The sequence below is a fragment of the Hypanus sabinus genome, chromosome 3 (assembly GCF_030144855.1).
Source record: "Hypanus sabinus isolate sHypSab1 chromosome 3, sHypSab1.hap1, whole genome shotgun sequence".
In the NCBI taxonomy this organism is placed as follows: domain Eukaryota; kingdom Metazoa; phylum Chordata; class Chondrichthyes; order Myliobatiformes; family Dasyatidae; genus Hypanus; species Hypanus sabinus.
Genome location: NC_082708.1, coordinates 8,676,172 through 8,701,836, shown reverse-complemented (window position 1 = coordinate 8,701,836; position 25,665 = coordinate 8,676,172). Strand labels below are relative to the sequence as shown.

At 41.3% G+C, this 25,665-nt stretch overlaps 1 protein-coding gene across 4 annotated transcripts in view; it reads right to left on the bottom strand.

Annotated features, from left to right (window-relative positions):
* Window positions 1–25,665, bottom strand: part of uvrag (UV radiation resistance associated gene) — a 444,495-nt gene that overhangs the window by 388,017 nt on the left and 30,813 nt on the right. For 2 of the 4 annotated variants that reach the window (XM_059963685.1, XM_059963683.1), the window contains 3 exons: window positions 11,759–11,876; window positions 9,022–9,056; window positions 736–897 (listed from right to left, as the gene is read on the bottom strand). In XM_059963685.1, coding sequence (XP_059819668.1) covers window positions 736–897; window positions 9,022–9,056; window positions 11,759–11,876 — 315 coding nt within the window. Of the gene's footprint in view, window positions 1–735; window positions 898–4,406; window positions 4,658–9,021; window positions 9,057–11,758; window positions 11,877–25,604; window positions 25,627–25,665 lie in introns of those variants that run through there. The other 2 variants (XM_059963687.1, XM_059963686.1) reach the window with 2 other exon arrangements.

The window sequence follows — 25,665 nt, the reverse complement described above, 5'->3', positions numbered from 1 at the left end:
CCATTGACCTGCATTATTCTTCCAAATGGTACATTATCTTTAACATTCAACTATAGGAGTTGCTGAAACCCATTTTTTCTTTAAAATAGAACAAGGTCCCCTGAGACAGTTCTTAAAAAACATAAGTTTTTAATATAACATTCAAATGAAGATCCAAGGTATACAGAATTGCACGTAGCTGAACTTAATGGCGGCAAAATAGCGCAGCAATTAGTGTGATACTATGACAGTGCAGGAGATTATGGAGTTCTGAGTTCAATTCCGGCACTCTTTCCTGAGAACCATGCAAGTTTCCTCCAGGTGGTCCAGTTTCCTCCCACAACCCAAAGACGTACGGGTTAGAAGGTTAAATGGAGAGCCTTCCTGTTTGCAACAGGAACAACTTACATTCATTGTAAATTGCCCTGTGATTACCCTAGGGTTAAATAGGTGGGTTGCTGGGTGGTGCATCGCATTGGGCCTGTTCCACACAATATCTCTAAATAAACTTTTTTTTTCTTTAGAAACTTGAAGCTAATACTTCCCAACAAGTGAGAAGGCTACCACACTAAACATAGACAAGCAACATTTGTACAGGCCAATGAACACCTTGGCAAACTGCCATATTACTGATACTAAAGTAGGCTTGTCAAAACTGGAGTATTACAGGGAATAAAGTATAAAACAAAAGGTAATTGCTACAGCATTTTAATCTTAGATAGTTAATTACTATTGGATTCAGGATGTTTATTTTACCTGCTGGCCCAAGTATTTGAGTCCATCAAGGTTCACTCGCCATTCAATGATTGGATGATATTGTCCCTGCTTTCCTCCCCAGATCCTCACCAGGAAACACGAAACAGAAGTATCAAGGCGATCTGGCATCAAGCCAAAGTCCAGACTCCTCCACGTCGGGTTCTGCACCACAATAAGAAAAAAAAGTGAAGCTTCTTGTGGTCTTATGCTGATTGAAAAACTTCTAGCAATACCCCTCACTCGTCTTGCCCACTGTGGAGACAATTCAGCACCCACCTGTCAACCCCTGTAAGGATCCTGTATGCTCCACTAAGATCTTCCATTCTTCTCAATTTGATGGGCTCAGTCAGCTCCATCATGCACATTAGCCTTCCCACCACTGAGGACATCTTCAAAAGGCCTCAAAAAGCCAGAATCCTTCATTAAGAACTCCCATGACCCAGCACGCAACCTCTTCTCATCACTACAGAGAGGAGGTACAGGAGCCCAAAGACACGCACTCAACATTTAGGAACAGCTTCTTCCCCTTCACCATCAGGTTTCTGAACAGTCCATGACCCCATGGACACTACCTCACCATTTTGCTCTCTTTTGTATATAATTGTCCAGTCATATCCAACAATGACAGGAGACCTGTATGGAACAGCTTTAAGTGGAAAAGCCATGTAACATATTTTATACTGCACTGTACTACTTCCACAAAACAACAAATTTCAGAGCATGCCAGTGTAATAAAGCTGTTTGTGATTCTTTAAGGAATACAGATCTAACATATTTAGCTGTTTGTGATCAGACAACCCTCTCATCCCAAGAACTGGCCTACAGAATCTCTTCTGGACTACTTCAGATGTGAGGAACTATCTTAAAAGGGGACTAAAACTGTACATGGTAATTCAAGTGTGGCCTCTTCAACACCCTGCACAATTATAACAATACTGCTCTATTTCTCAACTTCAAACTCAGAGCAATTAAGGCCAATATTCCATTTGCCTTCATTTCAGTTTGTACCAACTTGACATTTGTTTTCTGTGGACAAGAACTGATAAATCCCTGAAAAGCCACTCATTTGCAACTCTTTCCACTTCAATAATAACCTGCCTTCCCAATCTTGATAATCCTCAAACCAGTTCTTCAAACAACTTTTGCAATATTCATTTTTCATAATTCCACTCTCCTCTCCAATCAGATACCTCCTTCAGCCATTTACCTTTATCACCTCAGTTTCTTACTTCGTATCCACTTTGGTGGCAAGAACAGGAAAACAGATTATTATCTGAACGGTGGCCGATTAGGAAAAGCGGAATTGCAACGAGACCTGGGTGTCATTGTACACCAGTCATTGAAGGTGGGCATGCAGGTACAGCAGGCGGTGAAAAAGGCAAATGGTATGTTGGCATTCATAGCAAGAGGATTTGATTACAGGAGCAGGGAGGTTCTACTGCAGTTGTACAAGGCCTTGGTGAGACCACACCTGAAGTATTTTGTGCAGTTTTGGTCCTCTAAACTGAGGAAAGACATTCTTGCTATACAGGGAGTACAAAGAAGGTTCACCAGATTGATTCCTGGGATGGCAGGACTTTCATATGAAGAAAGACTGTATCGACTAGGCTTATACTCACTGGAATTTAGAAGATTGAGGGGGGAACTTATTGAAACGTATAAAATTCTAAAGGGATTGGACAGACTAGATGCAGGAAGATTGTTCCCGATGTTGGGGAAGTCCAGAACGAGGGGTCACAGCTTAAGGATAAAGGGGAAGCCTTTTAGGACTGAGATGAGGAAAAACTTCTTCACACAGAGTGGTGAATCTGTGGAATTCTCTGCCATAGGAAACAGTTGAGGCCAGTTCATTGGCTATATTTAAGAGGGAGTTAGATATGGCCCTTGTGGCTAAAGGGATCAGGGGGTACGGAGAGAAAGCAGGTACAGGGTTCTGAGTTGGATGATCAGTCATGATCATACTGAATGGCGGTGCAGGCTTGAAGGGCCGAAAGGCCTACTCCTGCACCTATTTTCTATGTTTTCTATATCCTCTCCGCAAACCATCTACCTTTATCGCCTGCCAGCTTGTCCTCCTTTTCTTCCCCACTTTTGTTCCAGTTTTGAAGAAGCGTCTCAGCCCAATACGTCAACTCTTTATTCCCCTCCATAGATGTTGCCTGACCAGAGTATCTCCAGCACTTCGTTTGTGTGTCATGCTTAACACATCCAAATATTATTTTAATGAAGTCATCGCATGTAAATGTTTCACTGTTACATTTGGTATTCAAAAGACCTACAAGTAGTCCTTCAGTTTAATACATCACAGGATAACCCAAAGCATTTTATAGCCAGTTATGTTTGTGCCTAGCCACCGTAAGCCCAAAGTAGTAACTGGATTCCAGGAGCCAGATAATTTGAAAAATGGCTAATCTATCTATTTAGGCTGGAATCATGATAGGATTAGGAGATACTAAATCTATCCTCAACAAATAGTTCCTTGAAATCTTTTGCTTATTCTACAATCTGCCAAACATGATCTCAGTTTAATACTATTATCTCTATGTATTCTGTTACATCATCTCTATTACCTCAGTCACTGCACTGCAAACACTTTAAACTGCTTTTTGTAATGCTGATTACATTGAAAACACATGCTGGTACTTATGCATATTTTATTCCATATCTGTGCTTTTAACTTTGTGTTATGTAATTTTTCATTCTGTATAATTGTTCCTTTCATTCAAAGGAAAGGACGGGAGTCCAAAATGTAAGTGTAATTTCATGTTTACTTTAAGTGAAGCATGGTAGCGTAATGATGTATGCAATTCATTTACTTTTACATACGACCTGTAATTTAAACAAGAATGCTTAAAACACACACACACACACACGTGTATACATGTACACACTGTTACTCAAATATTACTGCAATATTAAATAAGCAAGAACTACTCCACAGGAGCAGCTGTAGTTACACCCCGCTCCGAATCTCCTAGAGAACGCAGAAGTGTCAGATCGTTCACTCAGTCAAAAATTGTATTCTTAAAAGGGAAATTACAGGCTACAATCAAATGCAGTTCAGAAGAAGAGAACCCAGTCTGGCAATCAGGTCCGAAACAAGCAAATGGGGGGCTATATAAATGCAAGCACGCCCAGAGAGAAACACCAACAACGGCACACTGAGGTTGTCACCTCAACTGGTGATGAAGCGTCTGCAAGCTAATAACCAAGCTTGGCAAACATCACATCATCAAACACCTCCACCCCAGCTACCCACATTCACCACCATCCTATGGAATCCATGTAAAGGAATCTGAAGAAAATTCCTTTCTTGTAAAACTACTGATGGATCTGTCCTGCCACCAGAACACAATCACAAGGGATTCTAATGCAAGGTTCTGGCATTTTGCTGGTAATGTGCGAATTCACTACGTCAGGCTGCTGGTTGACCAACCTGGAAGACTTTTCCCAATTCTGTTAGTAGTCCTTATATGCTCCAGAGGACCTTACAAGATCCAGTGGACTGGGAACATCATTTTCCAACTGAAATATGGTGGGGGGGGAGGGGAGAACCCAGGCCCAGAGCATACTGATGCAACGGGGTCCAGGTCTTAGAGGGAGGGGACACCTTGGTATTTAGATCATTTAAACACCAGACCAGATAGATTGAAAAGGCAGGTTGTTGAGACCAGAGGCAGGAGACGGGACAGTTCTGCTCGCTGCTCCATGATGTTTGCTCCTTTCTCTGTGGCACTGAGGCTGTGGCTTTGGCTCCCTCCATATGTCCCGAGCTCCTTGTCTATGGATTCACTTTTGGTCTGAATGCTGTTGCTTGCTTTTGTTGCTTTCATGATTTGTGTCTTTCTTCCTCTCCGCACATTGGGTGTCTGCTGGTGCTTTTTAAAAATGGTTTCTTTCGGGTTTCTTGCTTCACGGCTGCCTGCAAGAATACAAATCTCAAGGTTGTATAACTTACACATACTTCGATAATAAATGTACTTGGAACTTTGAATTCAGTATTATTCAATGCCAGGTGGTCCATCCAATTTCAAAGCAGCACTTAAGGACAACAGATATACAAAGCCATTTCAGGAGCCATCTGAGAGCTAACCACATGGATCAGACTATTTAAAGATGATCTGTTTCCTTCCTGGAGATATTTAATGAAATAAATAAAGGTGGTTTGAGTAATTCTCAAATCATACCACAGTCAAACTTATCTATACTAAATATCTAATCTAGCTACCCAAACTGTAAACCAAACTTGTGAAAGTTGAAACTTGTCACTTCAAATATTCAGTGAATGCTGTAGCAAGCACAATGTTCATTGTTATTTAAATAAAACATTGTGGTGGCAGTGAGAATTTTACAGCACTAAAAAGGGTTAGATTTGAAATGCCAGACTTAGTACTGCAGCTGCAGAGCATGAAATTCACAGTACAAACACCTAACTACAATGCTACACAACTGAATGATACCACACAAACATCCGTTCTGCACCACTGCCGACCCACTACTAACTTTCACTATCTCACTTATCATGTGGCCATCTCCACCTCAAAAGTATTCAAACACATGCACTACTTAAGTGTTTCAAGTCTTTAGAACTCTCTTCCCAAGTAGTAATTGCCCTCATTTCTCTTATATGAGCACCCCTTTCATTTTAAACAATGATTCGTCCTTTCTCCACTGTTCCCACAATCCCTCCCACCCAAGTCCAAATTAAATTGTTATTCAACCATGGACAAGAATACAGCCAAGCAAAACAGCATTCCTCTGGGGCCAAGGTGCAAACGCACTACCATCAATCACACACAGTGCATATAATTACGATAGCAGAAAAATAATATCACTAGGGTTTTTGAGTGTCATGGTCTGTAGGTTGGTGTATGGATGTTGTCCTGGAGCCACGTTGCTGCAAGAACAGCCACAGCAGTTCCTCATATGGCACAGTGCAGGCTCAGGTGAACACAATCCAGGCTGTCTTCCACCAAGCTAACACTGGCGAGCAGCACATATGAAAGAGGCCAGCTGCTAACCCAGCACCGAATCCAGCAGCACAAGCCAGCTCCAACACCCCTTCCCTGGCAGCTGCAACAGCCAATCCCAAGACACAAGAGCCTGGTCCGTATGACAACCGAGGCTATGCTGCTCCCCAATGAATCAAATTCACAGTATTCTACATTACCAATATGCAACAGTGCCTTGCAATCACATTAAAAACATCCAAAGCAATCATTTGTTGGACTGCACGCCGCCTCTGTCGCCTTCTTTTCTAGGTGGCTGCCGCAGGCTGCAACACGACGCACAATGTCCAGCTCCACAACTGTCCAGCAGCTCACTGGTGGGATAGATCTGCAGTACCTGGTGTGTTTAATATTCAGCAGCATTTCGCAATCATGAAAACAACAAACAATTGCCCCTTCGCCTAGACCCAGAGAGGCTGCTGTGTCTGAGCATTCCAAAATCTTTGCAGAAGACCACCAGTGCTACCTAGCTGACCCATCCTTAAATAGTACCAGCCCATTAGGAACTGCCCCCAGAACATTCACATCCATCCTTTAAAACAGACTGTAGAGTGCAACACACAAAATGCTGTAGGATCCATGTGATCTCATGAATGCCCTATACAAGTGCAGAACATTCTTTTGTAAAATATTACATAATTATATTATGCATAATAAATATATAAATATATAATATTATCTTGTTTATATCATGGCCTGCATTTTCCTACCAAATTATGTCATACGAGGAAAGAGTGAGTAAGCTAGGGCTTATCTCTTTGGAAAAAAGGTGAGAGGTGACTTGTTAGAGGTGTACAAGATGCAAAGAGGCATAGATTAAGGGGACAGCCAGGGCATTTTTCCAAGGGCGTAAATAATTAATACAGGGGGTATCATTTTAAAGTCACTGGAGTAAAGTATGGTTGGGGGGGGGGGGGGGGGGCGGGAGAGAATCAAAGCTAGTCTTTGTTTATACACACAGTGCTGGGTGAGTGGAATATCTTGCCGGGGTGGTGGTGGTAGCGCCAGGGACATTTAAGAAACTCTCAGATAGGCACTAGAATGATTTTTTAAAAATGTAGGGCTACGCAGGAGGGAATATGTTCTAACTGGCCTGTGGGGCAGATCTCAGTTTAAATTCCAGTCATAAGTTTGAGGGCTTTGCAAAATTAACTGGACTAGAGGTGACCAACAGGTGATTCAACTGCAGATAGTTAAGCTGGTTTAATTATTTACTTGCTTGACTGTAGCAGTAACAGTGTAACTGACTGACTGTTAACCATTTACAGAAGTACAAGAATCAACTTCTTCTAGGTCTGGAGTCACACATCGTCTAGGATGAACATGGACAGATTTGCTCTCCAGAAGGAGACAAAAGGGTTATGGCCATCCAGTAGTTCCTGTACATTTTGATGGTCTCAGTTTTTACCAGGCTTGACAGAACAGGGAATGTTATGACCCCCCGGTAGAATTGTCTTGAACAAGGGTCACAATTTCATAATAATGCAATTTACTCAAACTGTATCAAATTTGCAGAAGGCACAACAGTGTTTGGGCTCATCAACAACAATGATGAATTAGAATACAAAGTGGAAGTCAAGCAGTTAGTGGACTTTTGCGAGAATCCAAGTTTGAATGTGGAGAAGAACGATGAAATGATGCAGATGAACCACCTCCCTCTGTGCATAAATTGTTCCTCCAGCAAGTTTCTGGGAGTTTACATCACGGACAGCCTCACCTGGTCCCTCAATACCACAGCAGTGCCTCCACATCCTGAGGAGTTTGAGGTAAGCGAGGCTTTGTGCCCCCCCCCCCCCCCATTTTAATTTCATTATCACCTACCTAAGCAACACAGCAGCACCTCTACATCCTGAGGAGATTGAGGCATGCAAGGTTCTGACCCCCCCCCCCCCCCAAAATGTATTTTACAGAAGCACCATTGAGAGCATCCTGACAAGCTGTATCTCCACCTGGTGCGGGGGCAACAGAACATCGGACCGGAAGTCTGTACAAAGGGCAGAGAGAATCTTAGGGGTCTCCCCATTATCCATCGGGGACATCAGGAGCACTGCATACCCATCTATCCAGCATCCTTTAACTTTCTGCCACTAGGCAAGAAACTCCAATACATAAAGGGAAGAACGGTCAGGATGAGCAACAGCTTCTTTCCTCAGGTTATTAGGCTTCTGAACTCCTTGCTGAATCACATTTGAAGAGTCACCAGGTAATCTGTACTGTACCCTACAATATTTAACATAAGCAGTTTACCTTGTTTACCTATGCACAATTCATTTGTAGATTTAATGATTGCTTTCCTAAATTGTGTGTTGTACGTGTATTGTGTGTACTACTGTGATTTACATCTCGTTCTGGAGAAACATTGCCTTATTTGGCAGTATTCATGTATAAAGTTAAATTAACAATAAACTTGACTTGGATTTACAATAGAGATGTAAAGAAATTTCTTTTGAGGACACCTGATAGACCTTTGATGGATCTTTTAGATCTTAAGAGAAAAAGCAAGGAACATGCAGATTAAAGCAGAAAGGTCATGCTGAGGTAACAAAAGATAAGTACATGACTGCTTTTTTTAAAGTAACAGTAAGCAAGCATCGTCAAATGGCTATTCTATCTCCTATTTCCTAATGATCTTTACCACTAAGCAAGAGGCATATCACTTATCCCTAATCTGCAAAGTGTTTTGTCTCCAAGTTTGGCAGGATGGACATAACACAGCTGCCCTCAGGAGTCTAGGTTGATAAGAACACCAAGAAATCCTATTTATGATTGCTCAGCTCCACAAAACATGGTGCGCTCCAGTGCTCCATTTCTTGTTTTTTTTTAAATGAACTGGAAACATGCTCGCTCTAATTTTTTCTAAATATATAGCTGTGCTGACCAACCATTGATCTGAGCAAGATTTTATTTTAAAAACACGGCCTAAAAATTGCACAGTCCTTCGAATGTTTTTGTAATATGCATACTACAAATATTTAGAATGAAAATTGAAAAATAACATACTTTTATTAATTGAAAGGTATAATGAAATATATTATACAAAAAACTTTCATGTTTCAGAAACATTTTCTCTTCTGTCTTTATTCCAGCTGCATGTCAAAGGCTATGTGCACAGAAGCATTTGAGTTACTGTGCAGCTTAGAGGGAACAGTGATTATCAAAAGTTGAAAATCAAAGTTAATTCAAAACAGCCAACAATCTAAAGAAGGTTTTAAGATTCTGATGCAGATAAGATTCATTTAAAAACATCTCCAAAGCCAGGCTATCGAAGATCACTTACCAAAGAATCCTTTATGACCTCACTGGTGTAAAATGCTGATGGAAAGAAAAAGAACCAAGTGTGTTATGTATCCATTTTGAAAAGTTTTTGTGTAAACCAGTAAAATTCAACAGTTCCAAAATAATGGCTTTAACCATAGTTACTCTTCCTGCATCATCCCCTGTGCTGTTGGTATTGTTGAGCCAACAATGCACAAGCTTATGAAATCAAAATCAGGTTTGAAAGAGACTGTAAAGAGTTCCTCAAGACCATCATAGGCCAGAATTGTGATCCAAGTGCAACACTTAAGACAATCTTCAATTAATTCAAGCTCACAAGGATTCAGATCAATTCATAGAACACTACAGCACAGTATAAGCACTTAGACACATTGGCCTTTTAACCTACTCTTTAAGATCAATCCAACAGCTCCCTCCTACATAGATATCTATCAAAACACCGATATGCCCATCTAAGAGTTTTTTTCTTAAATATCCTGAATATATCTGCCTCTACCACCATGCCTGGCAGGGCATTCCACACACCCACAACATCTATGTAAAAAAAAACATACCTCTAGCATACCCCTAATACTCTCCTCCAATCACTAAAATTATGCCCTTTATATCAATCATTTTCACTCTGGGAGAACATTTCTGGTTGTACACTCCATCTGACATCCAATAAATCATCTTTCATTCCCCACTTCACTTCAAAGAGAAAAGCCCTAGCTCTCTCAACCTTTCTTCACAAGTTATGCCCCACTCGAGGCTTCATTCAGGTAAATCTCCTCTGCACCCTCTCTAAAGCTTCCCCATCTTTCCTATAATGAAGTGATTATAATTACTCACAAAACAATTCAACATCCTAACTGCAAAGCAAGTCGCACAATATACTTGACGATGTACTAATTACTATTTCTCAATTATTCTTAATTACCACTAATTATAAATTACTAGTTTTGTATTGAAACCAATGCTGGTGGGAAATGGCAGCAAATCAGATCCAAAATGCTGCAAAAGTTACAAACTGATACCACCAGATTCCATTTTTGTGTTGATAACCCAAGGCAGGTCCCATGGCAGGTTCCACTGTGTCACTGTCCTCAAGATGAACATCTGGGCCTCAGCACAGTGATGCGGGAGTTAATCAAACATTAATTCATTCAAACCTCTTTTGAACCAACCAAGCAAAGACAAGCATTGTGCAGAACCTTCAAAAACTCTTGGAACCTTTGCTAGAAAAGTGTCACACTGCATCGATAAGGAATTAAGACATCTACTTTTAATGCCAATGTTAAATAGATGGAGTTGGAGTAAATTAAACAGTTCAATTAAAACAAGATGGGAAGGCAAGACTTCTAAGGATTTAACTATAACAGTACAACAGTTAATGTAATGTCCAGTGAAATGCCCTGATTCTAACTCAAGGGAAATTTCATTCCATCTATTATTTTAAAAAAATGTAATGTTTTGTACCTCTGATATTCAGAAATACCTAAAACCAATGCCCTACTTTGCAGTTCCTCCTAATCGCAGTAGAAACCTCAGTTATGTTAAGACTATAAGACATAGGATTAGAATTGGGCCATTCAGCCCATTGAGCCTAATCTGCCATTCCATCATGGCTGATTTATTATCCCTCTCAGCCCTATTCGCTTGCCATCTCCCCACAACTTTTGACACCCTTACTAATCAAGAACCCATCAACATCTGCTTTAAATATTACCCAGTGACTTGAGTTCCACAACTGTCTGAGACAATGAACTCCAAAGATACACCACTCTGGCTCCTCATCTCTGTTCCAAAGGGGCATCCTTCTATTATGAGGCTGTGCCCTCTGGTCCTAGACTCACCTACTATACGAAACATTCTCACTACATCCACCTTATCTAGGTCTCTCAATATTCAACAGGTTTCAATAAGATTTCACCAACCCTTGTCACCCATCTAAGCTTTAGCCAGTACAGGCACAGAGCTATCGAGTGCTCCTCATACATTAACCTTTTCATTCGTGGATCATTCTTGTGAACCTCCTCTGGACCCTCTCCAAAGTAAGCACATCCTTTCTTGGATAAGAGACCCAAAATTGCTCACAATACTCCAAGTGCAGTCTGCCCAATCATTTATAAGCCTCAGCACTACATCCTTTCTTTGTATTCCAGTCCTCTCAAAATTAATTCTAGCATTGTATTATACTTCCTTCCCGCCAACTCAACCTGCAAGTAAACCTTTAGGGAAATGTGCACCAGGACTTCCTTTGCATCTCTGGCTTCTAGCGTCAGTTTCTGGACATACAATCAATGTATATAAGCTATCTCATATTTGTATATGCATTTATACTTACTGTGTTTTTTATTAGTATCCTTCATCTTCCTGTGTTTATTTGTACTGCAGCAGACCTGGAGTAACGATTATTTTGTTCTCCTTTACACTTGTGTACAGGAAATGATGTTAAATTACCTTGAATATACTCTCCATTTTTAAAAATAGCCTGCACCATTATTTCTTCAACCAAAGGGAACAACCATACATTTCCTGACACTGTATTCTACCTTCTACTTCTTTGCCCATTCTTCTAACAGACTATAATAATAAGGTTAATAATAAGGTTCCATAGCACAAACAAGGTGGGGAACCCCCTTAATCTGCTCATCCTTCTGCAGGCTCCCTGCTTCAAAGTGTTGTTTTGCCATATATGCTCCTGTACTTTTCAACAAAATCTTATTTTGCACAAGTCAATTTCATGTAAAGATTACCTTTAAAGATCTTCTTATCATCACACAAATGTAGGCTAAAGTAGGTGTCCAGAAGATGAGAACCATTCTTGCTGACGATGTTTCGTGCTGCAATACTTCGCAGATGTCGAAGTCGCCGCTGTAACAAAAAAATAAAAGCATACATTTTTATTCATTACTGGTTTTCCAAAAAACATTTTGCATTTATTTACTTCATTTCCTATAAGTTTAGAACATCATTTCATTAGTCAAATTCAGCCTGCAATTAAAAACTGTGGCACTCAGCAGTTCAGGCAAGTCTTGCCAAGGACAAAGTATTTAGACCGCTTGAAATCTAAAAGCAATTACATTTTACTAAAATCCACATGACTATCATACCAAGTCCAAATAGCTTGCCCTGTGCAACAGAAAGTGTTCAAGTAACCGACTGAAAATACTATAAAACTATACTCATGTTCTATCAAGTCCTATGGAATTAGCAAAGACACGAAAGCAATGAACGTTTCATCTTCTCACAGCATGACCATAAGACTTAACAGCAAACTCAGCCCATCTAATCTGCACTGCCATTCTATCATGGCTGATCTATCACCCTCTCAACCCCATTCTCCAGCCCTCTCCCCATAACTTTTGACACCCTTAGTAATTAACCTAGCAACCTATTTAAATATACCCAATGACTTGACCTCAACAGCCATCTGTGACAATGAATTCCAGAGATTCATCACCCTCTGGCTAAAGAAATTCCTCATCTCTGTTCTGTGTTTTTGCCCCCTGGTCCTAGATTCTCTCACTATATGGAACATTATCTTAACGTCCAATCCACTACACAAAGACCCACACCATCAGGTTCAAGAACAGCATTACCCCTCAGCCATCAGGCTCCTGAACCAGAGGAGACAACGTCACTTAATTTCACTCACTCCATCATTGAAATGTTCCTATAAACTATGGGCTCACTTTCAAGGACTCTTCATCTCATTTTCTTGATTTTTATTGCTTATTTGTTTATTATAATTGTTTTTGGTATTTGCAGATTGTCTTTTGCACACTGGCTGAATGACTAAGTTGTTGCAGTCATTCATTGATTCTGTATAGTTATTAATAGTTATTATTCTATTATGGATTGGGTATGCCCACAAGAAAATGAATCTCAGGGTTGTATACGGTGACACATGTACTTTGAACTTTGAAAATTGTGTTTTAGTTTCGGGTTGCCAGTATCTTTATTCATGTGGATGGTTGACTGACAATTAAACTTCATTTTTTTGTTTCCTTTTCCATAACATCAACTTCAACCCCCCCCCCCCCCTCAGTTCCATCACCCTACTCCCCAAAACACTACATCCTCTCAATCTGGCCCATCTGTACATCTCTGACTTCAATGGTTCACATTATTATTTTTCTTAACAGATTTCAGCACTTGTACCCTTGATCCCCACATATCACTGCTGCAGGTGACATTTAAACCAACGTCCTGGACCTAGCATGCAAGTGCATTTGCGAAGAAAGCATGGCATTCAGCATGACATCTAAAATTCTGACGAACTTCTATAGGTGTGTGGTGGAGTACAATTACTGGCTGAAGCACCAATTCCTTTGAAAGGAAAACCCCACAGGAAGTATTAGACTTGGCCCAGTCCATCAAGGGTAAAGTTCTCCCAACCACTGAGCACATCTACATGAAACACTGTTGTAGGAAAAGCAGTATCCATCATCAGAGATCCCCACCACCCAAATGACATTCTTTTCTTGCTGTTGCCATTAGGTGGAAGGTACAAGAGCCTCATGACTTTCAGTACTAGGTTCAAGAACAGTTACTACCTCTCAACCATCAGGTTCTTTAATAAAAGGGGATAACTACACTTAACTTCATTTGAAATGTTCCCACAACCAATATCTCACTTTCAAGGACTCTATCTCATTATCTCACGTTCTTGTTTTTTATTGCTATTTATACATATTTGCATTTGCACAGTTTTCTGCACTCTGGCTGATCTTTCACTGATCCAATTATAGTTACTATTCTATAGATTTGCTGAGTATGCCCACAAGATGATGAACCCCAAGGTTGTATATGGCGAGATATGTACTTTAATACAGGTCAACCTTCACTAACCCAGCACCATTGGAACCTGCAGAGTGCCAGATTGGTGAAAATGCCGGATTACAGAAGGCTCATATTAAGCAATAGCTAACCGCCTCATCATACCTTTAAAATATGATGTAAATGAGTACAAGTTAGATAATAAAACAAATATTAAATGAGTAGCAAGTGAAATTTTAATAAAGTCATACTGTACAGGAACAGATAAAATAAAGGGTATAGGTACATGTACAGGAATTAATTTATGCAGAACAGTTGAGCACTTCCACTTCTAAAGTGAGACATTTAATATACCTTCAGGCAAGGTTACATGTCTGCAAGTGTGGGGTTGTCAGGATCATCAACATCATCATCTTGAAAAATGAGTGAAGCATCAGGAACTGGTGCTGAAACTGGCACAACAGTTTCTTCAAAAACTGTTGATGGTGGCAGCACATATGGGTGAGCAGAAGCAGAAATCGGAGAAAGGAGGTCTTCTATACACATTTCACGTGACTGCCAGGCGGCCGGGGATTCGGTGCTGGGCTCTTACCTCACAGTTACTGAAGGAATCCTCGTTAGTTTCTTTTCCTCCACTTAGTAATATGCTTAAATTCAGTGGGTCACCACTTCTAATCTGAGGTCGTAGGCAGAAGAGAACAGAGCACCAGCCGAGCAATGCCAAAGGGCAGTGTGTGAACGCCGGCAGGCGGGCGAGAAGGCAGACCGACCCAGCGCATATCAGCTCCCCTGCCGCTGGCCGGTGAGACGGGCAGGCGCTGGGGGGGCTGCACCTCACCCAAAAGATATTATTGCAGGAAAACAAGCAGGAATCGCCTGTGTGTTTACAAGAGCGCGCCAACACGTGAACAGATCTAGTGCAACCAAAACAATGTGCAGCAGATTGGTACGGTGGCCAAGGAAATTTGAAATTACAGTTGCGTGGTAAATTTGATATCAGTGCCGGATTATTGAAGGATCCGGATTACAGCTACCTTGAATTCCCCCAGCAGTTTTTATTTGACAGATTAATTTCTTTTAAGAGATACAGCACAATAAATTCAAGTTCAATTGTCATTCAACCATACATGAATACCCATGAACACAACCAAACGAAACAGCATTCCTCCAGAGCCAAGGTGCAAAACACAGTACCAACCGTCATACACACTTACATATAACATATAAGTACAATAGAGTCACACAAAAAAAAATAGTCCAGGAGCCTGAGTCCATAAATGCTGCAGCAGGCTTCAGTCGAACACAATAGGTTTGTCTTCTGCCAAGCAAACATTGAGGGGCACCACCAACTCCAGTTTGGACACCACACCGCCTTCTGATGGAGCACACCAGCTCTGTGCTCCTCTCCTGGGTGTCTGTAAACAGGCGACATTGAAGCTTGAGGCCTAGTCCTCGTTACTGTTACGATCCAGCAACAATGAATATATAATTGAGACAGGTTTTTTATTAAAAATAAACACTATTAAACACTGCTAAAAAAACCCCCAAAAGTAAACAAACAACTAACTTAACCCGAAGTCGTCAACCAGTTCTTAAAGCGAGAAATGCGAACTCAGTTCTTTAAAGTAGTATTGCAAAAAGTGGAAAATGATTTACAGTCAGTTAGAAGAGACTGTCCTTGAAGTAATAAATTCTCTTTCGTGACATTACTGCTGCTCCCAGCCAAAGTATACCTTGCCTGAAGGATTTACGATGAAGGAAATAAAACGGCTTAAAGGCACTGACCTTTCCATGGTGCAACCCTGCATCCAGCTCTTTCTGCTCTTTTAGCAGAAGCTATCTTGGATTGCAGGTTACTAATTCCTTTCAAAAGAGGATCAAATAAGGTCGAACCTGTTTTACCACCAACACCACCAACTTTCCTCGATTCTTCGGCTTCCCAAACTTCAATAAATTTTCACTCTCCGACTGGACTTTAACTGGCAGCGATTTTCAGAACTGCCAGCACAACGATTCTTACAGCAGAAACTAAAACTCCACTTTTAAAATGAAACTGCGTATCATGAAATCAAATACACAGCAGAACGGAGTCACTGACGAATTAAACCACGAACTGACCTGCGTCACAGGGAGGTGTTCTCCTTTTATACCCTGTTGTAAAGGGCCATCACATGACCTCTCACTGGCTGGAAAAGTACATCACTCCACCATCACAAGACCATTACATCATGCCCAGCAGAGCCTCAATTACATTCTGGTCATGTGACAGTCACAGGTACGTAATTCTACAACTGAGGCTACACAGCTACCCCGCCGTCCACATTTGCCTTCTGCCAATAAATCAGTGAATTGAAATTGCATCATTCCACATTAAAATGCTCAACAGCATGTTGTGACCACAACAAAGGCACATGGCCTTTGAACGACAACTCTTCCGATACCTCCCTGACGTCAGCAGTAGCACAACCTCCACAAAGTCCAGCTTCTTTAGTTTCTCCAACAACAAGCAACTTGCTGATGTGTACTTTAAATTCTTAATATCCAGCAGAGTTTTGTGATAATACATTTAAAATGGGCACTAACACCTTTAGTTGACCACACAGAAGCTGCTGCGATCAAATGTGCTGTCAATTTACCAGGCCAAAAAACTGATGTTGCCCAATTACACCATGTGACCAATTAACCGGCATATCTTAGGAGGAAATTGGAGCACCCAGAGTTAAGCCAAGCGGTGATGGGGAGAATGTGCAAACTCCTTAGATCAGCAATTCGCAACCTGGGGTCCACAGACCCCATACTCAATGGTATTGATCCATCCAACAAGAGGCTGGGAAACCTATCCCACACAGTGGTAGAACCCAGGTATTGTAATAGCGTTACACTGAACAACACATTGCCATGCCGCTTTGAATCTGATGCAACTTAAAACAAAAGAAAATGCAACTTTGCGTTCAGGACGGTTGCCATGATGCCCTACATTGTGACCAATGTGACTTCAGTTTAAAGTGGCAGTACAGTAGAGCTACAATAATTCTGAAATTCCAATGGTGCAACATGAATCACCATGTTTGTCACACTCCTTTCCCACTTGTCTGAGAGCTATTTCCACCCCCACCAGCGCGCACACACGCACACACAGACAAGCCTAGGTCACATTTCCCTTTCCCAGTTCCTTTAGCTTACTACATTTACTAAGAAATTAATAATACAGCATAACAGATACAAAAATGCACAAATTAAAAGCTGGGGTATTAAAGAACAAAAGAATATCCAGAAAAATGAGAAGGGATCTCATTGAAACTGATCAACTGTTGAAAAGCCTTTGATTGAGTGGATGTGGAAAGGATGTTTCTTTCCTATGGTGGGGAAGTCTAAAACCAGAGGACACAGCCTCAGATTAGAGGCACGTCCATTTAGAACAGATGAAGAGGAATTTCTTTAGCCAGAGTGGTGAAACTGTGGAATTCATTGCCACAGGTGGCTGTGGAGGGCAAGTCTTTTCATATTAGTCTTATTAGTCAGGGCATGAAGGGGTATAGGAAAAAGGTGGGAGATTGGGGCTGAGAGGGAAATGGAACAGCCATGATGAAATGACAGAGCAGACTTGATGGGTCAAATGGCCCAATTCTGCTCCTATACAGAAACATAGAAAATAGGTGCAGGAGTAGGCCATTCGGCCCTTCAAGCCTGCACCGCCATTCAGTATGATCATGGCTGATCGTCCAACTCAGAACCCTGTACCTGCCTTCTCTCCATACCCCCTGATCCCTTTAGCCAAAAAGGCCATATCTAACTCCCGCTTAAATATAGCCAATGAACTGGCCTCAACTGTTTCCTGTGGCAGAGAATTCCACAGATTCACCGCTCTCTGTGTGAAGAAGTTTTTCCTCATCTCAGTCCTAAAAGGCTTCCCCTTTATCCTTAAACTGTGACCCCTCGTTCTGGACTTCCCCAACATCTGGAAATATCTTATGGTCTATCATCCAACAGTCCCAGAATTCACTGTTCCAATATTACCACTGTACTAACAATACTGGATAATTGCTTCTTACTATACGACATTACCTATCCTTTAGCCGACAATTCTTCAAAAATATCCCTTGGTTGTAGAAGTTACCAAGTAGATTCAAGCTTGAATTGTGTCCGGGTACACATTCATCAAGGCAATGACTGTTTACAGTGCTGTGTTCACTTTGCCCTCTCGGCAGACATGCTCAGCAACAAACCACCACCCAGGTCTTAGCACTAGGACAGCCAGCTGCCTACTCACTACTATACTGCACACTACATACACTTTGTGGTAATTTATTTGTGGTAATATTTTGCGTTATGTGCTGTGGTTGCACTGTGGTCTAGAAGAATGTTGTTTCATTGGGTTACGTGTACAGTCCGATGACAATGAACTTCTACTTGCTTTGACTGGTGTGGACGTGTTCCTTTTAAATAAGTACAGTGTGGTGAGGAGCCAACAGACCAGGGTCAATATATAACCTCACATGAAATAAGATCAGAAATGCATCTGATGGCATCCCCAAGCTGTAGAAAAACTGAGGATATTTCTCCCATCCTATTTCAGTGTCTATCAGGGACCTCCAACACCCAGGACATGCTCTCATCTCGCTGCTGCCATCAGGAAGAAGGTACAAGACCCTTAGGGCTCATACAGCCAGGTTCAGGAACAGTTATTAGCCCTCAACCATCAGGCTCCTGAACCAGAGGGGATAACTTCACCCAACTTTACTTGCCCCATCAGTGAAATGTTCCCACAGCCAATGGACTCACTTTCAAGGATTCTTCATCTTATGTTCTTATTGCTCATTTATGTTTATTATGTTTTGTATTTGCAGTTTGCTGTCTTCTGCACTCTGGTTGAATGCTCTAGTTGGGTGGTCTTTTATTGATTCTGTCAAGGTTATTGTTCTATGGATTTGAGTATGCCCACAGGAAGTGGTAGATGTTGGTTCAAATGTATTATCTTAAGACAAGATAGGTACGTGGATGAGAGATATGGAGGAATATAATCCAGGTGGATGCAAATAGGCAGAAAACCAGGTAAGCACATACTAGATGGGCCAAAGGACCTGTTTCTGCACTATGACACTCTGATTCTCTAAACAGATTTGGTATCATATAGGTAGATGCCAATAAATCTGTTCAGAGAAGCATTTTAAAGAGCAACTTGATGAAAGATAAGAACAGTTTCAGAAAAAGATCCAGGCTGAGGCAGCCAAAGGAGCACAATCACAGACTGATGAGAATCCAGGATGTCCGAGAAATAGAGTACAAACGCTTCAGATTAATGTTACAGAAATAAGAGTCCTAAAGCCATGAAGGGATTTAAAATATAAAAAAACATTAAAAAACAAACCCTGTTGGATGAGAAAGCAGTCAGCAGAATCAATAGGAAAATAAAAATACAGGCAGTCTCCGAGTTAGTTATGTCTGACTTACGGACAACTCGTACTTACGAACCGAGGAAGAAGAACGCCGTCCGCCATTTTAAGCCGGATTGCGACGCCGTCCACCATTTTAAGTCATTGCCGTTGTCTCTGTGTTGAGTGTTTAACTTTGTATTTGGCTTTAATTTTTCTTAGTAAGATTCACTCTGACCCCCCCCCCCCAACGTTCCGGTCGGTTGGTGGCGCAGTCAGATCAGCACTGGGCTAGAGAACGGAGGTTCCCGAGTTCGATTTAGTGACAAACCGCTCCCGTGCCAGGTTGATTATCGATCCAGTGACTCCCGTTCCATCTGTGCCAGGTTGATGTCGAGCTCACAACTCGACCTTGTTAAAAAAAAAAATCACTGCTATCTCCAGTTTAAATTCCCACGCGGAATATTGTGGAGGATCAAATACCCAAACCCAGCACAGCTCCCAGTTGTCCCATTTAACCTGTCTCAGTGTGGTGCAGTTTAGCACCCAGGGAATTCAGTACTGTGGTCCTTAGGAACCAGCAGACCTCGGGAGTCGGCGCAGTTCAGGACCTGCTGCCCACAGTGTTTCTGTTCCATTGACGGGAAGCGATCGCGATTGAAAATAAAGTGGAAATAATAAAGCGTTTGGAAAGAGGTGAAATGCCATTGGTCATTGGAAAAGCGTTAGGCTACAGTCGGTCAATGATGGCAACAATTTTAAAGAATAACAGATAAAGTGAGAATAATGGAGCATGTGAAAGGCCCTGCCCCGATGAAAGCTACAATTATTACTAAGCAACGCAGATTATTGGAATACATACGTTTCTTGTGTTTTATATGCATAGAAAGGTAAAATATATTCTATATACTAAGACAAACGTTTGACTGACGCTAAATAATACCGGATGTACTTGTTCCGACTTACGTACAAATCCAACTTAAAGACAGACTCAAGAACGGAACTCATACGTAACCCGGGGACTGCCTGTATGTTAAGACATCGGCAGCAGAATCTCCATGTTGAAATTAGTGTTCAAGGTGGAAGGTTGGAGGTCAGAGGTCACTGGACGTGACTGATTTAGTGAGAGCAAAAGCTCAGATGAAGCTTTTGGCTGCTACAACTAATGTTGCCAGGCAAACTCACCAAGTTTACACCTACCTGTCCATTTAATTTAGCAATCAAATCGAAACAGCAGGAAACACAGCATCAGCTCCTGCTCTGCCGTTCACCATCATCATTTTTGACCCACCTCAACATTATCTTTTACTCCTGCAGCACTTGGTGTATAGCTATTGCAGCACCAGAGACGCAGGTTCAATTCTGCCAGTCAGCAAGATGTTTGCATATTTGCCCTGTGACCACATGGGTTTCTCCCACATTCTAAAGCCTCCAGACTCAAAACTCTGAAATGGAGAAGTGAAAATCCAGGCACAGGACACCTTATCACTACAGATCTCAGTATAACACAAAAGCAGAAAGGAATTTTGCAGATCAGGCAGTGTTTGTAAAAAAAAGAGGAAGTTAGTATTTCAGGTCAAAGACACTTAAAGCACAATTGGAAAGGAGAGAAAGCTACTACAAAGTGCAGATCGGAGAGGAAGATGGCAGGGACAAAGTACTTCTGATAGGGTAAGGCTAGGGGTACCATGTGTCTAAGGTGTATATAAAGTCACTTGGTCAATGAGTTAATAAAGGTTGTAAGTAAGAGCATGGTTTGTTTGCTTACTAAGCTACGAAAAAATTAGCCTTGTCACATCTACGTCCAAATCATTGAAACTATGAAATACATCATTTGCTTCAACGACTAACAGTCCAAACAAACAAGAGAATATCTGCAGATGCTGGAAATTCCAAGCACAAAATGCTGGAGGAGCACAGCAGGCCAGGCAGCATCTATAGAAAAGGGTACAGGCAACATTTCAGGCTGAGAGCCTTCATCAGGACTGGTGAAGGGTCTCAGCCCCAAACATCACTGTGCTCCTTTTCAACACAGTCCAAATATGTGCTGAGGGGAACCTGCAAGCATTGCCATGCATCCAGGGTCAACATAACTCACTAATCCTAATCCGTATGTTTTTGGGATGTGGGAGGAATCTGGAGCACTTAGGGGAAACTTACACAATCAGGCAGAGAATGTACAAACTCCTTACAGACAGTGGTGGGAACTGAACCCCAATCACTGGTGCTGTAAAGCCTTATGCTAACCACTAGGCTACCATGCTGCCCACAATGAAATGAGGCCACTAAGTAACAACAGGGGAGTACAGGACTTGCCCATCAGGTCCTATGCAAATTGAAAGAAAATGGAGTTAATATCACTGACAGGAGGCCTAACCCATTCTAATACACACAGGAAAGTGGGAGTTACCAAAAGTGCCGAAGTGCAAAATGAGTTGTTTCTTAAAATGCACTGAGGGTTATTATAACAGTGCAAAAAGGCACAGAGGCCAGTCTGGACATGGGATGGAGGAGCAAAATAGCAAGCACAGAAAACTCAGGGTCATCCCTACAGACCGTGGGGTGACGCACCACAGTCATCCAATCAGTATTTGATTTTTCCATTGTAGCACAGTGCACCATGGTAATGTAACAGTTAGTGTGACACTATGCCAGCTTGGGACATCGGTAGTTCAGAGTTCAATCCTGGCCTCCTTTGTAAGGAGTCTCTGCGCATACTCCCCATGGAATGTGTGCATTTTCTCCGGGTGCTCTGGTTTCCTCCTACAAAGACATTCCAGTTAGTAGGTTAATTGGTCATTGTAAATTGTCCTGTGTTTAGGATAGAGTTAAATCCAGGTTGTTGGGCAGCATAGCTCAAAGGGCCTATTCCACACTCTCTCTCTAAATAAAACTTAAAAATAAAACAAAAACATTGTGATCACTAAATAGTGTTGTTGGTCAGGAGCAAGGTGAATCACTTTATCTGAATAGACTGTTTGTGTCACTGGATTATGAGGGGCAAAAAGATAAAATCATGGCTACATGATCTCACATGGCTACAAGGGAAAGTATTCTAAACACTCCTTGGTATAGAAAAGAAAGTGGAGAAGTGAGCCACAAATGACACTTGTTTTCAAATTCAAAAGATTAAAGATCAGCTTTATTTGTCACACACACATCCAAACAGTGAACTGCGTCATTACCATCATCACTTACGGAGCAGCATGCGGGTTTCACCAATGAACTTCCCAGCTTTTTACTTCATCCTTCCCCCTGCAGGTTTCACCTGTTGTGGTTCTCTCTCCCCTTACCCCTCCTCAGTCTTTTGCCTGCAGTCCTTCTGAAGGGTTTCAGCCTGAAACGCCAACTGTCCTTTTTTTCCATACATGCTGCCTGACCTGCTGAGTTCCTCCAGCATTTTGTGTGTGTGGCTTGGATTTCCAGCACCTGCAGATTTTCTCTTGTTTGTGAAGTGTCACTGTTTCCAGCACTAACATAGTATAACCACAAATCACTAACCCTAACCTGTACGTCTTTGGAAAGTGGAAGGAAACCTGAGCACCCAGAGGAAACTCACGCGATCACAGGGAAAATGTTGAAACTTACAGACAATGGCAGTCACAGGAAATACATGCAAATGTACAGACAACAGCAGGAATCAAACGCTAATCAATGATCGTTAGCACTGGAAATCACTTGCACTGACCACTACCAGCTCACCCTAACTCATAAAAGTTTTAATAAAGTCTTAAGAATTATTTTTTATGGGGGAGGGGGTGGAAGAGATATCGTCTGTGGTGGTGACATCTCAGTGGAGGTAGATGTTGCAAATAATGATCTACTAAATGCAGAGAGTCCTGGGAAGAAATGCAGGGGCAGGGGAACTCTGTTCTTGCTCTGTTCAGACAAGAGAGGGCAAGAGCAGAATGCAGGAAATAGATAGCATACAGGCATTGTTAACAATGGGAGAGGAAAACATTCCGGATGCACTGTGTGGAAAGTCTCATCAATCAGGATCAGAGAATTGAAAACTATCAAAGTGGCAGAGAAGCAATAGAAGAAAGGTGGGGGGGGGGGCGGGGAAATTCAGTTTGTGGGGCAGATTCTTTCAACCTAGTCTACTGCATTCAGCATTTACAATGTTGTCTCTCCCGCATCACTCACTTTGGATAGCATCTGCACTCAGGATGCAGGTATATTTCAGGAGCTGATAATCTGAGATAGAAGAGAAACAAATTTCATTTAGTAGAAGGGGGACAACTTCACTCAACCTTCCTTGCCCCATCACTGAAATGTTTCCACAACCAATGGACTCACTTTCAAGGACTCTTCATTTCATGTTTTTGATATTTATTGCTCGTTTATTATTACTTCTTTTTTGTATTTGCTCAGTTTGCTATTTTCTGTACTCTGGTTGGATGTCGTAGTTGGGGGCCTTTCTTTGATTCTGCTGCAATAATTCTATTGATTTACTGAATATACCCAGAAGAAAATAAATCTCAGGGTTATGCAATGACATATAGGTACTTTGATAATAAAATTTACTTTGAACTTTGAATAGAGAGTTAATCTCAGCTGGAGGTCAAATACAAAGCTGTAACTGATCCAGCTGTAAGAGTCCAGGTTAAGGTAGAAATAGGAGGAATGCTTCTGATTTGTCTGGGAATGAGTTGTTGCTAGTACCAAAGACAATGGTTTTGATATGTGCAACATCTTACTAGATAAAGTCTATTCATCCAGTACAGATGGCAGACAAGCACTGTACATACTAATAGAGGAGGCTACTAAATAGATAGTGTAATGGACCAATAAGGTTCAGGAGCATGGATTTTTAAAAGGTGATAAACTAATATTCAAGCCAAAGGGCGGCAAGTATTGTAGCAGTTAACTAATGATTTACAAAACCAGGGGTTCGATTCCCACAGCCGTTTGGAGTTTGTATGTTCTCTCTGTGACCACATGGGTTTTCTCTGGGTGCTCATGTTTGTTCCCACCTTCCAAAGATGTATGGGTTAAGGTTAGTGAATTGTGGGCATCACATGTCAACGCCAGAAGCATGGTGGGTGAGACTTGCACAATACTCGTGGATTTCAAACACATTTCACTGTATGCTTCGACGCACATGTGACAAAGCGAATCTTTAATCTTTGAAGACATCATAGCTTACTGAACAAGAAATCAATATTAAGTTAATGAGCCAAAAACTGGAGGCTTGTAACATGACACAAGTCTCTAATGATAGAACTATAGAACCTTCATGATAAAAGTAAAAGCTTAGACTATTTTCTAAATGGAGAGAAAATTCAAAAAGCTGAGGTGCAAAAGGACTTGAGAGTCCTCATGCAGGATTGTATAAAGGTTAATTTGTAGGTAAAGTCAGTGAACAGGAAGGCAAATGCAATGTTAGCATTTATTTTGAGAGGATTATAATATAAAAGCACAGATGTAACATTGAGGCTTTATAAAGCTCTGGTGGGGACTCACTTGGGGTATTTTGAGCCGTTTGGGCACCTTAACCAAGAAAGCATGTGCAGACTTTGGAGAAGGTTCACGAAAACGAGGCCAGGACTGAAAGGCATATTATACAATGACAGCTTAATGGCTCTAGGCCAGTTCTCACTGGAATTCAGAAGAATTAAGGTAACCTCACTGAAACCTATCAAATGTTGAAAGACCTCGATAGAGTGGATGTGGAGAGGATATTTCCTGTGGTGGGGGAAATCCAAGACCAGAGGACACAGCCTCAGAATAGTAGGACCTCCATTTACAATGGACATGAGGAGCAATTTCTTTAGCCAGAGAGTGATGAATCTGTGGAATTGGTTACCACAGGCAGCTCTGGAGGCCAAGTCATTGGGTATATTTAAGGCAGAAGTTGATAGATTCCTAATTAGGGCATAAAAGCATATGGGGAGAAGGCAGGAGATTGGGGCTGAGGGAAATGGATCAGTGTTGCTGAAAAAGCAGAGCAGGCTCAATGGGCCAGATAACCCAATTCTGCTCCTATCTTATGAATACTGTTAAATGCTTGGATCACACCTCATCTCAGTCTATTAATCATGCCTACATCTGTCAAGTTTAGCAATTAATTTTCATAATCTTTATTTCATGCTATTAAAATCAAGGGTGACCATGAGCCAAAAACAAAATCACTGACAATACAGTGATCAACTAGGTCATTGTAAAACAGCGCTGGTGAACTTCAAACATTATTTCCTCTGCCATTTTCACTTTACTGCAAGTTGTTTGGAAACATAAGGAAATGGCCAAAAATAGAACAGAACAGAATTTCATTGCTCAAGACAATGAGATTGCACTGCTTCTCCACTCCATGCAAAACAGTTATTTACAATGCATGGGGTAATGCTTAATTTTTTTTTAATCTCATATATACATGCAACAAGTGACTTTTAAAAGTCCATAAAATTCAAAGGCCACTGGCAAGCTAAGTTGTAGCATTATTCACCTGGAGTAGTTCATAAAAATAAAGATATTCTGGAGATGTTGGAAATCTTGAGCAACACACA